Genomic DNA, 18,828 nt, shown 5'->3' with positions numbered 1-18,828 from the left:
ACTGCAATTATACATAGGTTTTACTTAGCCCATGTGGCTTTCCCTGAGTAACTTTTGGACTGTAGTTGAAGAGAAAACCTTGTTTAGTGAAATACCACATGGCCTATATCTTTCATGCCTTAGATGGCAAGAACCTTTATTTTCAGAAGTTATCTGAATTTATAATTTTTCAGATAGACTGAATATGGTGTTTACTGGTAAATAATAAATGAGAAAACCTAGGGATAGTAGCGTGAATTAGTTCTGATGGAATTTCATTCATTTAGCCATATATTCTTGGATTTCTACTTCATACTTGGTTGATGTTGAAATTAACAACCTTCCTCTTATAAAAACAGGATAATCTAGAAGTATTGGTACAGTGCATTTTATTGACCCCTATTTTGTCTATTTGTTTACTTGGTAAACTATTCAAATTACTTTGACATCAAGTTTGAAGAGTTGGGGCATGCAAAATTTAGTACATACTAATATCAGTGATGTTCCATCTGGCAAACTGATCTCTCTCACACATGTACTGAAAGTGTGTGTGTGTGTGCGCGCGCGTGTGTGCGTGCACGCTTCTTGATGTGGTAAAATCTTAAATAGTCTTGTCAGTTCCTACTCTATTAATTAATAGTACTCTCTTGTCTGTATAAATGTCTTTTAAAAATAAAGATACAGCAAGAGAAAAATGCCGTACATTTAACATCAAACTTTTTAAAGCTCTTTAAAAACATTAAAGAAGGAAAAAAGATGTCAAAGTGACAGCTATTATTAAATCTCTCAAGTCTTCTCAGTTTTTTAAAACTTGTGTTCCATTTCTTTTCCAGTGAGAAAAGGAAGGAAAGGGAGCGTGAAGAATTATGGAAAAAACTGGAGGATCTGGAGTTAAAGAGAGGTCTTAGACGTGATGGAATAATCCCAACTTAACAGAAAAAAACCGCCAGCACCATTACTGACCTGTGGAGTCACCCATTTATGTAGTAGAAGATGGAGCAACAGTTTTCTGTATTGTGCAACTTTACAGTAGATTTCACATTTGTTTCATTATTACAACAGCACTGTATATACCTGTCTCTAAGTAAAGAAAAAAAAATAAGGACTTCAATCCAACGTTTGGACAGTAGACGGACTTCTCAAAACTTGGCAAACATAATCATTGTTCTAATCCTCTTCCAAAAACTAAAAGCAGTCTTCAAAGATCTGTTGATGCAATTGATGTGTTCAAATTCCATTATTGGGAGTTCCTTATGTATCATTAGCAGAGAGTCTGAAAAACCTTCTCAATTGTGAACAATCTTAAATTTAGCTTGTCTTTCTGCTAAGCTGTTCAATGTATTTATAGTAAAGGAAACAAAAAAGACTGTCATCTCCTTAGAAATTTGTATACCATCCTCCTCTGGATAACTCGACTGTAATTTGACATGTTTTCCTTTTGCACATCTTCATGAGTTGAATGTCCACACTGCATGGGGCCATGAAGTAACAAAGGTCCCTGATAAGTTTTGTTGACTGGAGTGAACATCTGTCCGGTAACCAGGCTGTCCTGGTACTCCTTTAGTTTTATAATTAGGAGTCAAAGAGAAGAGGTGATAAACATAGTAGGGAAGGGAAATTTTGGATTCATAGATCAGTTTCCAGTGAATCCAAATCAATGTCTTGAATCCTTTGAAAACAGGCACTGACTGGGTCATCATTAGGCTTCAGTACCTGACCAGTATTAGTTTTATACATCATTGAACACACATACCAGAGATGTGTTGGAAATGTCAGAGAACATCCTTTTGGACCATTTTGAAATCAGAAAGACAAAACACTAAATCAACAAAACCATGAAATTGATCGCCAGGATTGCGAATCTGATTGGGAATAGAGTTGAGCAAACAGCTTGGTTTGCTTGGAGTTGTTGCCTTACTTTTTAATATGTATTTATAAAGTATTCCAGCAAAAGAGGATGTAGCCTCTGAGAAAAAAAAAACAAACCAACAAACATGTTACAGTGTTTTTTGTAGATTCTCGTTCTATATTTCATCACAGCGCCAGCCCTGTTTTTAGCCAGAAAGGATTCAGGATACATGTCATTATGCGTCCTGAACTGGATGCCTAATTCCTGACTACTGTATTTGTTACCAAAAGTTCTACAAATGCTACTGAAAAACAAATCTGGAAATTCCTAATGTCCTGAGTATTAATAATAAAGTTTAAAAATGCTTTTATATCAAAAGTGCATCGTGACCAAATTGTTTAAGAAAAACAGAAGCAAAAACAAAAACAAAATCTAGGGCTGTATTCTAGATTTATCTATCTGGCTCTCTGCTTTTATTTAAAAGAGGAATCTTACATCTTGGGGAGATAAAATGCTGACAATACTTGTGTACAGTATGTACTTACCTAATGCAGTTGCATTATTATGTACCGAATGATCTATGTTTTGGGACTTATTTCCAGGATGCTTTTGCTTGTTCTGAATGTGGCAACAGTGAGTTGATAATCCTAAACCGTCACTCCCAGCAGTATTTGTGGTCTAGAGCTGATTCCGTGTTCATGTGTTGGATCGTGATAGTAGCAAACATGAACATCTGAACCGTTGTTGCTCTTCAATAGAAATACAATATCAATATGGGCTTGTATATTTTATTCCTTCCATTTTAAAGTATAAAATAGAATAATGCAGTTTCGTTATTTCCACGAAAAGGGGGTTGGGGGGGGGTCACTGACCTTTTTCCCAGTAGTGTTTCAGGATTATCAGATCACAGTGTACGTGTGTGTCAAAGTTGGCTAATTATGGATCTTGTCATCTCAATCACTTTGTAAAACTAAAATGAAACTTGGCATTGTTAATTCTGAGAGAGAAACAGCAGTAAAAGTGTCATATGCAACACCAAACACAACATGGTTTAATGGAATGCATAGATTTTCTCCAAAACAACAGTAATCAGGACCTAATGTACAGTTGGCCATGGCTGCCAAAGATGAAATTACTGAGTTTAAAAGTGCTAGAGTAAAGGTGCAAATTTAAGTTCTAAAGATTAAACGAATCATTTCCACCAGTTTATCTGATTGTAGCCCATCCATTTTAATTCTGCATTTACATTTATTTTGTTGGCAGTGTAAACTTGGGCATTCTTCGCCATTTTAGATAGAGGACATTAAAATCACAGAATCATGAATCGTCTCTTCCCCTTAAAATTAAATGTCAAGGGGGCCGGAGAGATAGCATGGAGGTAAGGCATTTGCCTTTCATGCAGGAGGTCAACGGTTCAAATCCTGGCATCCCATATGGTCCCCCGTGCCTGCTAGGAGCAATTTCTGAGCCTGGAGCCAGGAATAACCCCTGAGCACTGCTGGGTGTGACCCAAAAAAACCACACACACAAAAAAAATAAATAAATGTCAAATGATTTGAAATGTAAAAGACCAGGATCTCTGTTACAGGATCCTTTTGCATATCTTACCCTGTCCTCAGTGTTAAGGTGGGACGTACACAGCTAGCCCTGAAATCAATTTTCCATGTTGCTCATTCCAGACCAAGAAAAGTCAAGCCAAATATCAGACATATTGAAAGAAGCAGTTCTGGGTAGATGTCTAAAACTTCCTAGGGCAACTTCTGAGAAGAAACACTGTCTTTTCACTTTTAACTGAAAGTGACAATGTGACATTGGTCATGTTGTGTCCGGTGGCGCAGAGTAAATGAGGTAATCTGACTGTTGCACTATGTGACATATCTAAGGACGTACTTGCTGCATTTGCAGCAGCCCTCTCTCTTTGTCCTTCCCCCACAATTCTGCTGTTGCTGCAACTTGAGTTAACTTGTGACAAATGCATCTTTGTGTTATATTTTTGTTTGCTTCATAATTTCCAGAACTATATATAAATATATTTTTAAAATAGCAAATATTGTAGTTAGTGGTGATTACTCCAAACTTATCCCTACCATATTGGTTTCAGGGGTAGGATTAAGAGTGTGTATTTGGAAGAAAACAAAACAAAACAAAACCCTGTGGTTTAGAATGATGCAAAGGCCTTACTTAGGCTGTGGACCTGGAACAACCATGTGAGTGAATTGTTGACCCAACTCATACTTTGAATCAAGCATGCATTCCTTCTCGCACTGTACGTGTCTCCCGCCCCCCCCACCCCTGTTTTCTTTCTGTGTTTTTGTCCTTTGTCCTTTTAAATTTTACTCATTTTCTTCTCCCTGACATTTGACTGTTTTTTATAAAATAAAATAAAAAAACGAAAAAAGTGAAGAAATAAAACCCTCAATGCCGCTGGATACTCACAAGCAGGGTTATACTCCTTCATCTTGGGCATGCTGGCCCCAAAGAGAAGGGTTTAATTTATTTTGTACCTCCTCCTATGCGTGGGACAGTCCAGGGTGCAGAGCCAGAAACTGCTTGTAATTGCACCCGCTATACTTAAATGTGTAGCCTTAGGCTCAAACACATTATGAAAAGAAGAAAAAAAAAAAGTATATTTAGAGCTTTAAAAGCTTTTTTATTTTTTTGTGGGGACTGGGGGTGGGTGGGATAGGGAAGATGTATGGATGTTATTGGCTTTTTTTTTTTTTGAATGTTCATAGTTTTGGGTTTGTTTTTGTTTCTGTTTTTTTCCTCCTGTTTTCTCCCCCATTTAATTGGATGCACTGACCTGGCCCAGGAAATAAAGAGAATCGCTTTTGATGCTAATACCAATGTTATCACAAAGTGACAGTCACCTCTAGTAAGAAGGTGTCTCCAAGATGTGATCAGTGATATTTTATTTGCACATCAATATTTTTATTTTTATATTCTGGCTCAGCTGCTGCTCTGAGTAGAGTCAAGGAATGAGCCATACAAAGGAATTTTGTAGTTGGTATATTGGCAGTGCTTTTTATATTTCTCAGTATTTCATTTTGAAAACCTAAAAGAATTGTGCATCTTGAGAGAAAGTTGAACACATTTTGATCTAGTGGAATGTTAATTTGTGCTGCTTTTTGTGCACGATTGCAGCAGTAGTATTTCTTGGAAATAAACATCCCATAGTATGATGTCTATAACTAGATTTCCTTCCTTCCTTCCTTCCTTCCTTCCTTCCTTCCTTCCTTCCTTCCTTCCTTCCTTCCTTCCTTCCTTCCTTCCTTCCTTCCTTCCTTCCTTCCTTCCTCCCTCCCTCCCTCCCTCCCTCCCTCCCTCCCTCCCTCCCTCCCTCCCTCCCTCCCTCCCTCCCACCCTCCCTCCCTCCCTCCCTCCCCCTCGTTCCATTTTTCTTTCCTTCTTCCTCCCTCCTTTCCCTTCCTCATTATCTTTATTTTGGGGGGGAAATCACTTATTGTAAATAAGTTGTAATCCAAACCTCATGTATCAATGGGGAACTTTCAAATATAAATATTACCAATACATTTTCTGGTTGTTGTCTGATTTTTGACTGAGGTATAATGAGAATATGTTCATTGCTTTTGGTTTGAGGACTTCGCTTTAGCTTCATGAATCTTTTGGTATTTTAGTATTTCATTGTTTTAGCAGGAGAGGGCAGCAAAAGTTTATTTCTTTGTTAGAAATGCTGTGATTTATGACTGGTTTCATATTGTGTGTGTGCGCGTGCGCGTTTTTTTTTAAACAGCATCTGTAGGTAGAGGTAAAAATGAAACATTTTTGATATGAAAAGTTGCATATGAAAATTATAGATCAGTTCAACTAGACAGTGAAGACTTCGATCCACATCCAAGTTTAAATGCCGCCAAACAATCTTCTAGCTCTGGCTGAGATATGCTACTTCCTTTTAACACAACAAAATGCAAAGCTGAGTCTTAAACACTTGACACATTTGGAACTTAAAATGTCTTTCTTTGAAAATGATTTATTTTCTTCAAAGTGGTCATAGAAAAAAAAAACCTGAAGGTGCTCCCAAAAAGAAATGTAACCTTCTCCTCTCACAGATGTGTGAGAGGTTCTGTACTGTGGGTGCATCCTTAATAAAGAAGCAGTGAAGAGTTTTTCAGGTGCCTGGCTGTTGTTGTTTGTTTGCTTATCTGTTACCCTCTTGGCCTTTCTGAACCATACTGGCAACAGGTTAATGCTTGACTGACATGGCCTAGTATGTTTAGACTTTAATCGTGAGGAAATCAGATTATGACTTGGGGGAAAGAAATAGTCACTGTTCGTTATTCTAACCCAGTGGCTTAAGTCAACAACTGTTTGTTTACAAATTGACAATTCACGCTGGACTTGACTTGGCCATCTTTACTCAAGCATTGCATGGTGTTTTCCTTGTGTAGCTGAAGATTCACTTCCACCCTAGCTCTACCTCAGCAAATTCTTGCTGGCTCTTGATTTAAAGTTTAGAAATATGCCATCACTAATTTTCTTGGTCAATCAGATACTGGTTTAAGAGGAGGGACACCAACTGCACTGTGCCATAAAAGGAGCACCATCTTTATCATGTAATCTGCCTTTGTGACTAATTTGATTCAGGTGTGCCTCTTGGCCAATTGAAGCGTCTGGTTTGGAAAATACGTTGTTAACTAATGTTTCCTATTCACTTAAATTTTAAATTGGGGAGGGAAAACACCTTATTAATTCAGAAATTCTGTATTCCAAAGCATTGATTAAATGTAATAATTTTAGCATTCAAAGACATTTTAAGAGATAATTTCAGTGGAATTTATAATCCTAGAACATTATCTCATACTTAAAGTAAGTATTTATGTACAATAATGGAAGCAAGTTAAATGTAAAAACCCAGCCCCTCTTTTCCAGACTTATACTGCATCAGGGATATTTCAGTTAGATCTGGTCCAGGTTGCACAGTTATTTTTTCAGACTGAACCATGAAAAAGCTAAGGAAATTAAAATTAGATTTCTGTAAAATAAATTATATTTATTGTTTCTTGAAATGTCAAATTGAAAGATAAAAGGTGCAACTCTATAAGACATTTGTATTAATTGATTAAGCTAGTTATTAAATTGCACTATCCATGGTATTAGCCTTTTTTTGATGATTAGTTTTTTGGGTTTTTTTTTTTTTGTCCTTTTTCAATCTCTGTTTAGTTCACTTATTTTGAACTCAGACTTAACTTTGCTGCTTACCAAATGGCATAAGGCTTAATAACCAGGATAGATATCAGCCATGTTCTTCTTTGCTTAACCAAAGCACTTCAAGTGTCTTGTTTTTGGCCAGTCAACTGAGATGAAGACAACTGGGAAAACATCACTCTTTGGATCACTTGGGTTCTGCTATTTATCAGCTCTGTGACTTTGGAAAGATTCCTTGATCTGAGAATCAGTATTGTTTGCAAAGTACAGGTAATAATTTTTTAAATTTGAGGTTATGATTTACAGCAATATATTTTAGAGGTACAATTCACTCTAAATATTTTTCCTACCAGCAAAGTTCCAATGACCCTACATCACAGTTAATCAGATACCATGTCTATTCATGTTCTCTGTTCTCCACCCTTCTTCCTACCTATGTGGTGACTGCAATTCCACAGAGTACAGGAGTTTTGTTTGACTTTGTAATTATAGGATTTATTTTTATTTTTTGTATTTGGGGACCAGATCTAGAGATGCCCAAGTGTTACTTCTGGCTCTGTGCCTTGGATTCACTCCTGGCCATGCTAGGAAACAAAATGAGATGATTGGCCAAATGCAAGGCTAATAAGAATGCCTTATCTGTTGTACTATCTCTCTGGCTCAATAGGATTTATTTTATAGTGCTGATGTATGTACTTAATTTGGGGGACCACATCCAGCTGTGTTCAGGACTTACTCCTGACTCCGCTAAGTGATCATTCCTGATGGACTCTGGGCACCATATATGATGCTGGGAGTTGAAACCAGGTCAGCTGTGTGCAAGGCAAGTCTATTATCTACTGTGCTATCTTCTGCTCTACAGTGCTGCTGTACTAGTACATAGATAACATGTGAAGGAATTAACACATGATACCAATTAACACAGGAATTAACACATGGTAGCCTGCACCCAATATTATTACCTATTTACAATCTTGATTTAAATGTGAATAAAATTATAATATCACATTATTCAAAGACTTCCTTACACTAAGAACTCTAACCATCATTACAATCCTAGGTTAGACATTATTCTCATTTTATTGTTATAAAACACAGCTGAGGCTGAGATGTGTGACTTCATAGGAAGATTAACACCAGAGGAAGATTAACGACCAAAGGTTTGAGGCAAAAGTCTGACCTCCATTGGTTCTGAATGGAAACCAACACTGTGCGTATACATCTCAAATTTTATTCAGCAAAATTTAGGAGATTGAAATTTAATCCGCCTCACACAAAAAAACGTATTTTAATTCTTGCACCTCTATCCACCAGCCTATCTATTCCCCCAAGACCTACCCCCTGTTTATGTATCAGACTCTTCAGTCCTTTATCCTTGCACCATCTCACTTATAAATAACTTCAACAGGAAATGAGATTACTGGCTATAAACTTTCAGTTTCTTATTTTGACATTATTTTAAAGGTTTTAGCACCTATTCTCACATGTTTCTTCCTCACCAGTACTCTGGAAAGAGTTCCCTTCTCATTTTGGCTAACACCTCACAAGGACCAACCATATTTTCTGGCGTATAAGACGACTTTTGAAACAAAAAAAAGTCAGCCGAAAATCGGGGGTCGTCTTATACACCGAATATATCCCGAAAAGTGTTTCAATATGCCACTAAACGAAAATTGTCTGAATATTGCCACAAAAGGAATTTTCCAACTCGATCCTGCACCAATCACTGCCAGGCTGCTCGGACTGCCTCTCTGACTCAGCCAATCCAAGCAGGCTTTTTATGCATGCAAATTAGACACTGTTCTGTACCAAATCTACACTGTCAAAAGCCTGCTCAGATTGGCCAGAGTCAGAGAGGAAGTCTATGACAATAGAACCTTTGAACCTTTGCTTGTTGTGATTTGCTCACTGTGGTACATACAGTTGCAGCACAGGAATATTCTGTCTTATACAGCGAATATAGGCCTAAACCTATGTTTTAACTGTAAAATTAGGGGGTCGTCTTATACGCCGGAAAATATGGTACATTCTATTTTTGGTATACTTTACGTTATTTATTTTCTGAAATAAACATTTTATGGAGGACAAATTAGGTATATCTTTTTTTTTTTTTTTTTTGGTTTTTGGGCCACACCCGGTAACGCTCAGGGGTTACTCCTGGCTATGCGCTCAGAAGTCGCTCCTGGCTTGGGGGACCATATGGGACGCCGGGGGATCGAACCGCGGTCCGTCTCCTAGGCTAGCGCAGGTAAGGCAGGCACCTTACCTCCAGCGCCACCGCCCGGCCCCAAATTAGGTATATCTTAAAGTGTAAAATAACTTCTATCCAGAAGTCCTTCGCTTCTTCCCAAAAGTAAACTCAACTAAAGTTTTTTTTGTTTGATTTTTTCTTTTAAATGAAACTTTATTGTGATAGAGTTCACAGACCAGATGTAATTCAGAACTGGGGAGATAGCGTAAAGAATAAAACATTTGTCCTACTTGAAGCCAGTCAGGTTTGATCTCCAGCACATTATGGTCTCCCGAGTACTTACAAATCAGGAGTATATTCCCTGAGCACCACCAGATGTGAACCAAAAGTCAAACAAATTTTTAAAAATTCAATTTAACAATTCAGTATTATTTCAGTATACTCATATATTAAAATATCACTCCTATCTACTTTGGTAGCACTTTGATCAATGACTCAAAAGCAGTCATCATTCCCTGTTCCTTTCTTTCTCCACATCCCTTTGCTAGCAATAACTCCAGCAACTACTAATCTATAGTTCTAGGAGATGTCCCTGTTCTGAAATTCTGAAATATTTGAGTCAATATCTCTTGCCACTATCTTTTTTTTTAATTTGGCATAATATTTTAAAGGTGAATCTATTGAATTATGTAACTAATTTCCTTTAATAATCCATTTTGTGTATATTCAGTATGTTTTTCTATAAACAGCTTTTCAGAAAATTTAAGTCGTCCTGTATATGTTTAACTATTAAACCTTAAATTCACATAGATGGAATCATTCTGCTTATTTTGTTTGGGTTAGTTTTTTGGGGCCACACCCAGTGACGCTCAGGGGTTACTCCTGGCTATGCGCTCAGAAATCGCTCCTGGCTTGGGGGACCATATGGGATGCTGGGAAATCGAACTGCAGTTCGTCCTAGGCTGGCACTGGCAAGGCAGACGCCTTACTGTTCCACACCACCGCTCTGGCCCCTCATTCTGCTTTTATTCCGCTCACCAGTATTATAAAAAATTTTAACCATAGTGAGAGAATTTCACCACTTAGTCATGTATATGTATATTATGTATATTAATATTTTACTGTTTGCTTTTATCACCATCATATTCATTCATCTATCATACTCCCTCCATTAGCACATTTTATTAAAAAATTAATTTTAGGTTTTATGTTTGTTTTGGGCCACACCCCAAGGATGCTCAGGGCTTACTCCTGGCTTTGCACTTAGGAATTATTCCTGGTGGTGCTCAGGGGACCAGATGGGTTACCAGGGATCCAACCCAGGCAGGCTGTGTGTAAGGCTATTGCTATACCTATTGTACTATTTCTCCAGCTCCTAAAAAATGAATTTCAAAGTAAGTTTCTGATGAAGTAAACTTCCCCCTAAAAAGCTGTATATTGACCTGAATCCAATTTTTTAAGATATACATTTTTAAAAAGACAAAAATTATATAAGGTAGATGAACTTTGTCAAATACATGCGTTATCTGTAATCCAAATTCTTACCAAGATACAGAATGTTGCCATCATCCCAGAGATACGTATGTAGCGTTCTAGTTAACTCCTTATACTCAATAGTTTTCTGCCTTTTCCTCACTATAACTTTGTTTTGCCTATTTAGAATGTTGTAGAAGTAAGCCATTTAGTCTTTCACATGTTATATTTTTGGTATTTATGAGTTAAATGCTGTTGATTTATTTTTATTGTGGTTTATATGGTGCAATTTGTTTAATCTTGTCTCATTTGATGGGCATAATTTTTATGTCCTAAGAATGAAGCTGCTCTGAACAGTATATATGTCTATGTAGATAGAATTCCTACAGGTTTTTTTGTAGAAATATTTAAAGGTGTCAGTGTAATAATTGTTTTTACATAAGATTTGAACTTTAGGAAGACAAAGGAGTTAAGTGCTAGAAATTAATTTCCTACTAACAATTGTACTAAAAGAATCTGATGTGATATTTTGGAACTCTGGACTCCTTTAAAGGTTTTCAAAACTGATTAGAATATTTGCAGTGTGATTTTAGTAGATTTTGTTCTATTTCATCTCGGAAATCTATCCATTTCTTTCCACAAGGCAGTCACATGGTAGACAGCTGTGAACACAGATGTTGCTGGAATCTCTTCCATACAATGTATGGGGTGGGGTTGGAAGAGGAAACAGTCCTCCAAATATTGGGGATCTATGCTCTATAGACTGCTGCTTCAGATCACAAAGACGGGTAGGCATGGTTCAATGTCCTTCCTCACTTGTTGCACACCTCTCTCCCTCTGACTGAATTCATTGCTTGGAGATTTATAGGGCTTATTCACCCTTTTTTATAACCTCATGCTTCATTTTTCAATTTTTGGCAAGGTGGCTTGGGGTGTGTGTGGCAAGGACCAGACACAAAAAGGTTAGGATATTTAGAAGCAATTGCTTAATTGGGGGAGAAAAGTGCTATCTCTCCAGCCCAGTCCATTTCACTTTGATAGCCTTTTAAAGAACTAACATTTGGTTTCATTAGGGATATTTTTTTTTCCATTGGGATATTTTAATTTAAAACATTTATTAGAGCACATGGCCGACCCAGGACCAATGTAGGTTCAATTTCCGGCATTTCATATGGTCCCCCGAGCCTGCCAGGGACAATTTCTGAGCACAGAGCCAAGAGTAACCCTTGAACATCTCCGGGTGTGACCCCAAAAAAACAACCAAAGAAAAAGTGAAATGGACTAAGAAAGAGGGAAGGTTCATATTATGGAATCAGAATTAACATTTGGACATTACTATTGATACAATAAAATTAAAAGTATGAGAATCAAGCATGTCGCTAAGTGGTAGAGTTTATTCACATATATGTGGTTCTGGGTTTAATCTCTGGCAGCCCCTTTCTCCCCCCCCCCCCCGTTTTTAAAGGATCCAAATAAAAAAGGTTTAAGAGAGTGTAGGAACAAGAAGTTGTATATGGCAAGAAGTTGGAAAGTGAAAAGAATGAATTTCTAAAACAATTTGCTAAGGCTGTTTTGAATGTATTGAAACTCTTGAGTAAACCTGTGACTATACTAGTAAGTGATACTAATTAAGGTATTGATTTAATTAATAAACATACTTGAAGAGGAAAGTCCCGGGCTGGAGCAATATCTACAGTGGTAGGGTGTTTGCCTTGCGCATGGCCAACCGGGGTTCAGTTCCTGGCATCCCATATGGTCCCCTGAGCAACGCTAGGAATGATTCCTGAGTGCAGTCAGGAGTAACTCCTGAGACCACCGGATGTGACCCAAAAACCAAACAAAGAGGTAAGTCTTAATCCAAAAATTTAGTTATTCTGATTATTTGTACTAAACACTTAAAGTAATTCATGTCAATCTTTCTTATATGTTTCCTGAAATTTAAGGGGAGGAAACGTATTTCTAACACATTCAGAACAATATGATTTGGATACCAAAGCAAGGCAAAGATACTACAAGGTAACTATAGAGCAATTTATCAGTATTGATGCAAAGCACAGTGGTAGGGCGTTTGCCTTGCGCACAGCCAATCCAGGACCAATGATGGTTCAAATCCAGCATCCCATCTAGTTCCCTGTACCTGCCAGGAGCAATTTCTGAGCAGAGTCAAGAGTAACTCGAGTACCACCACCAAACCAAACCAAACCAAACAAAAATTCTTAACAAAATATTAGTAGCGTACAGCAGCACACTGAAAGGATTATATACCTTGACTAAGTGGGTTTTCACCCCTGGAATTCCAGGCTGGTACAACATATGGAAATGGATCAAATATAGTGAACATTAACAAAATGAGGAAAAGTATGTGACCACTTCAGTGGATGCAAATGGCTTGGAAAAAAAAGTCAACATTTTCATTTAACACTACCAAATGAAATAGGAATCAAAGAAACTACATTAGTCAAAGAAAAGTCTGGTAGGCCCTTTCTCCAGATCCAGTTAACTGGAGCTCTCTTTGGATAGAGCAGAACCAGTCCTTGCCTTGTTGGAGGGTTCAGCATTCCACCTGCCCACACCCACTTTTATTCCCATTTAAAATAACCTGGGTCCGAAACATGTTTCAGAGAGATGCTGCCACTGAACCTGGTAGGCTGTAGATGGCATTGGGTTTAATCATCCTAGTGATACAGAGAGAGGGGTTTGTGGCCTCACATGAGGCTGCATAACATCCCTAAAATTCACAGTACTGACAGCCCAGGAGGAACACAGACAATTAGATGAGAAGTGTAGACCACTGAGCTCAATTATCAAAAACAGTAGTATAGAGGCTCAACTCGTGCCTAACAGCTCAGCAAATCCTCAGACAATAACTTTAGTATTATCTTTAGAAGGATCTGTTATAGCAAGCAATATAAATTATTTTGTGCCTGCTATGGGACAAGATTGAGGGAATGATGTGTGGGTAATTTGAGATATTGGTGGACGGAAGGTAATATAGGTGGTAGGATAATGGATACCTGAAGTGGTGTTAGAATATTGAATATTTGAAATGATTGTATTATGAACAATTTTGTAAAAGGTGTTTAAAGTTTCAAATGTGAAAAGAAAAAGACTACATTAGTGGTTATAGGAATAATCAACAGTAAACAAGCTGGAAAATATCCAAAAGTTTAGGGAGAAAATAAGGATAATTATTTCAATACTTATATTCTTCAGTATGATACTGGAAGTTCTAGCCAGAACATTTAGGCATGGAAAGAAATGACATAATTTGGAAAGAAAGACGTAAAGATATCTGTTTGCAGATAAAATCCTAAAGGCTCTCATAGATGTTAGAATTATCAATTGAATTCAATAAAACAGCAAAGATATAGAGCCAATAAAAATTAGTTGCACTTAATAGCCACAACCAATTTGAAAAAGAAATTATAAAATAATTCATGCATATTTGCACCAAGAAGAATAAAATTAACCTTAGGAATTAATCTAATCAAAGATGTAAAGGAGCTTGTACAATGAAAACTACAAAACGTTACTAAAGAAATAAATGGGGGGGCCGGAGCAGTGGCATGGAGTGGTAAAGTGTTTCCCTTGCTGACACTAGCCTAGGATGGATCTCGATTCTATCCCCCAGCGTCCCATATGGTCCCCCAAGCCAGGAGCAATTTCTGAGTGCATAGCCAGGAGTAACCCCTAAGCATCACCAGGTGTGGTCCAAAAAACCAAAAAACAAAACAAAACAAAACAAAAAGACTCATAATTGAAAGAAAAAGTAGAAACATATGTATTCAAATTAGAAGAAAATGCTATTAGCATGTCAGTTCTACGCAAAGCAGTCTATACAATCGATATATAATCGCAAGGATTTGCTACTACTTAAAAATAATCTTGAAAAAGAACAAAATTAGAAATCACTTCCTGATCTTAAAACTTATTACAAAGTTATAGTCATCAAAACACCATGGTGATATTGGCATAATAAAGACATACATATAAGCAAATGGAAGAGAATAGAAATCCCAATAATAAGGGCTCACATACATTGTCAAATGTTTGACGAGATTATTTACTGGTATGTTTGACCAAGATTACTTAACATGCCAAATCACAATAATTTTAAATGGTGGTGCTGGGAAAACTGAATATCTTTTAACAAAGTTTTTGTATATGAATTTTTTTTTCTTTTTTGGTTTTTGGGTCTCACCTGGTGATGCTCAAGGGTTATTCCTGGCTCTACACTCAGAAATCACTCCTGGCAGGCTTGGGGACCATATGGGATGCCGGAATTCAAACCACCGTCCTTCTGCATGGAAGGCAAACACCCTACCTTCATGCTATCTCTTCGGCCCCCTATGATTTTTTCTAATTTAAATACAAATATTAAAATTGACTAAGGGCCTAAATGCAAGACCTAATACTAAAAGTATAAGAAGAAAATAAAACTTCCTGGGACCGGAGAGATAGCACAGAAGTAGAGTATTTGCCTTGCACACAGCCAGCCAATCCAGAACAGATGTTGGTTTGAATCTTGGCATCCCATATGGTCCCCTGAGCCTGCCATGGGCAATTTCTGAGCGAAGAGCCTAGCGTAAACCCTGAGCATTGCCCCAAAAACCAAAAAATGAAACAAAAAAAAAACTTTTTGGACAATATCTTAATTGACAATGATTTCTTGTTTATGACACCAGAAACATATATAGCAAAAACAAAACCCAAAACCTGGATTTATTTTTTTATATAGGTTTTTGGGCCACACTAGCAGAGCTGTTTCTTGACTCTGAATTTAGGGATCATCCTTGGTAGACTTGGGGAACCCTACGGAGTGTTGAGGATAGAACCTGGCTGGATGCTTCAACATGTGCCTGATGCTAGGGGTGAATGTGTCTTCTTGGAATTGTCTCTGTTTCTAGAGAACTGCTTGGGATTTGTTCAGGCATGAACCATGACCCCCTATAGGGCTACAGTAGTGAAAGCAATTCCTTTTTCTCCCTTTTTTCAATTTATAAAGATTGAATCACTGTGAGATACACTGTCCTTTCAGTCAATGCCTCAATGCCTGAGAAATGGGTCAAAATAAAATGTGGGCTTTTTTATTTTCTGAAACTTGGCTTAAGAGATTTTAGACAGCCTCTGCAGTGGGAGACCTGCCTATGATGTCAGAGTCTTTCTTTGAGATCATAGTGATTACATGTACACGGATAAAGCAGATACGTCTATTTTAGGAAGTAGCAGGTTAAACTGGTATCTGCTTCCCCTAAATACGTGACTTTATTTTTTTTAAAGAAGCTTTTGAGATGTCAGAAATTAGCCTCTGCCACTCTTTACTGTAGCTCAAATTAGAAGGAAACCTGGCACAAACAGCTTTCTGGTCCGCTTGATTGAGAAAATGTGAACATCAGACGGTGTTAATTAGCCAGGCGTTTATGGGCTTCTTCACTGAGACACATAAGGGCCCTAATCACTGTTCTCCCATTGCACCTCAGAGCCCGGAGTGTCTGGGACAATAGTGAGTTGACATAATGAACAATTTGAAATGCCAAGTGGCTGTGATTGGATTGAATTGAATTTGTGCAGCCTCAAGGGGAAGCTGATTTCCTTATTATAACTTGGGAATAGCATTGTCTCTAAAAAAAACTCTGCTGGCTCAGGAAGGCATCTCTGGGAGGAAGGGAGTCAGGAGATAGAATGAGCTTTCACTCTTGGTTCTGACAGAGAATCTGAGGGCACATAGGTTGCAAGACTTCCTTGTGTGTGTAAATATACACGTTTGTGCATTTGGGGGAGGGTGATCCTTTATTACTGGTAATTTTTTTCAAATTAATATCTTTAGTTAAGTACCCTGTTGGATTTCAGTTATAAAAAGGAACACACAACTTTGTAACTGGTAATTTAATGAGGAATTATGACAGAGAGAAACTTCTAAAGAGCCACAAAACCCTGCATGTACCATTTGACTAAAATGACAGCGATGGGAAGGAGAGAGAGAGAGACAGAGACAGAGAGAGAGAGACTGAGAGAGAGAGACTGAGAGAGAGAGAGAGAGAGAGAGAGAGCAATGGGATGAGTGCAGTTAGAACACTAACAACTACCATGGCAATGTTAATGAGTGAGGGAAGTAGAATGCCTGTCTCGAATACAGGCAGGGCGTGTGGGTGGAGAGAGATAGGGCGCATTGGTGGTGGGAATGTTGCACTGACAAAGGGGGATGTTCTTTTTTTGTGACAAAAACCCAACTACAGTCACGTTTGTAATCATGGTGTGTAAATAAAAATAATAAAAAAAAGAAATTGCATGTGTCCTTTCATTTCCACTGCTTATTGAATTAGACTGTCCCTGCAGAAAAGATCACATGCACCCAGGAACAGCTCACCGGGTTTTGACTGATTTCTTTCAAAAGATGAACGCCAGAAGGCAAAGCAAGAAGCAAAGGAAATGTGGGCTGTTTCCTGCTCCCTCACTCAGTGGCAAGTGGCTGGATGCTTCAGCATGCGCCTGATTCAGGCCAGGGGTAAGTATGTCTTCCTGGAATAGTCTCTGTTTCTGAGAACTGCTTGAGATTTGTTCAGGCATGAACCATGACCCCTTATAGGGATACTGTAGTGACAGCCATTTCTTTATTTATTCTTCAATTTTAAAAGATTGAATCATCATGAGATACACAGTTAAAAAGATGTTGAGTTTCAGTCATACAGTGTCCCAACATCCATCACTTCCCCAGTGTTCAGCTTGTCCCACTACCAATTTCCTGTTTCCCTTCTATCCCTTCCCCACCCTCCTGTCTCTGTGGCAACACATTTTCTTTCTTTCTCTCTTTTTCCTCTCTCTCTTTCTCTCTTCCTCTCTCTCTCTCTCCTTTTAAGTACCATTAACTTTCAATACTGTTACTGAAAGGGAATCATGTGTATCCCTTTACCTTGTTTCAGCACCAGTTCTTTTATAGAGTGATCGTTTCTAACTTTTATTGGTCCCTTTGCTGTCCTAATTGCACTCCCCATTTGTGGTGAAAACCATTCTGCCGGCTCTGTGTCTGTCCCCAGTTACCCCAGGGAGGTCAGTACAAGATTTCAAAGTGCAGGCCATCAAAGAACTAGAACTATGAAGAACTGAGAGAAAGGAATAGATCCTGCTTTCGTTTTTCTAGGAAACTGGGGATTTATTTCTATTTTCATGACTAATTGCTGGTTTATATAAGGAAAAAAAAATTGAAGAAAAGACAGCAGATTGTTGTGAATTTCAGATCATATCATTCTTTTTTTCCCCTAAAATCTTCTCATGGCTACTTAAAGATGGCAGGAATTAAAACTACATTTTTTCTGGGCCAGGGAGATGGCTCAAAGGGCTGAAGCACATGTTTTTCCGTGCTGGAACTTTGATCTCCACCACAGCATGGTGCCTTTATAGTGCCAGCAGTGACCCTAGGTGGGGACCCCAAAATAAGCTAAACAATGCCCCCACATTTCTTTTTCTTAAATGTTTTCTTATTGATTGATTGATTGATTGGTTGTTGGGTCACACCCAGCGATGCTCAGGGATTACTCCTGGTTCTGCACTCAGAAATTGCCCCTGGCAGGCTGGGGACCATATGGGTGCCGGAAATCAAACTGGGTTCCTCCCGGGTCGAACACATGCAAGGCAACCCTGTGCTATCTCTCTGCCCCCCCTCCTGCCCCCTGCATTTCTACCAAGGTCTGTAATGTGCCGAGTTACCTGGCACTATTTTACTCTCCTGCCTGCTATTCTGTTTCTCACCCATCCTAACCCATTGATTACCATCCTTCCCCCTATTAAACTTCCTGGCCTTGCCCTTGCTGTTTCCTCTGCCTCAGGTGTTTTGTATGGATTAGTCCCTTATAAGATGTGGGAATCTTGGTTCCCCTGCCTTAAATTAAATTCCCTGGGGTCGGAGTGATAGCACAGCTATAGGGTGTTTGCCTTCAATGGAGCCGATTGGGGCTGGCCCAGGTTTGATCCCTGGCATCCTCCGAGTCTGACAGGAGCAATTTCTGAGCACAGAGCCAGGAGTAACTCCTGAGCACCGATGGGTATGGCCCCAAAACCAAACCAAAACAAAACACAAATTAATAAATTTTATTTCCTTCTCCTTAATACTCCCATTCCATAATTTTATTTCAGAAGAGCTTACTACAGCTTGAAACAAAGGTAAATTTTAAAA

At 38.3% G+C, this 18,828-nt stretch overlaps 1 protein-coding gene across 1 annotated transcript in view; it reads left to right on the top strand.

The window, feature by feature from the left end:
- PPP2R5E (protein phosphatase 2 regulatory subunit B'epsilon) overlaps positions 1-3,102 on the top strand; it is a 159,869-nt gene extending 156,767 nt beyond the window's left edge. The window contains exon 13 of the mRNA XM_049770408.1: positions 813-3,102. Within this exon, the coding sequence (XP_049626365.1) occupies positions 813-912 (100 nt within the window). The 3' untranslated portion in view covers positions 913-3,102. The remainder of the gene's footprint in view (positions 1-812) is intronic.
- Positions 3,103-18,828: the final 15,726 nt, after the last annotated feature.

This window comes from Suncus etruscus, chromosome 3 (genome assembly GCF_024139225.1).
Source record: "Suncus etruscus isolate mSunEtr1 chromosome 3, mSunEtr1.pri.cur, whole genome shotgun sequence".
NCBI lineage: Eukaryota > Metazoa > Chordata > Mammalia > Eulipotyphla > Soricidae > Suncus > Suncus etruscus.
The sequence above is the reverse complement of the archived record's forward strand: the minus strand, read 5'-3'. Positions and strand labels throughout refer to the sequence as shown.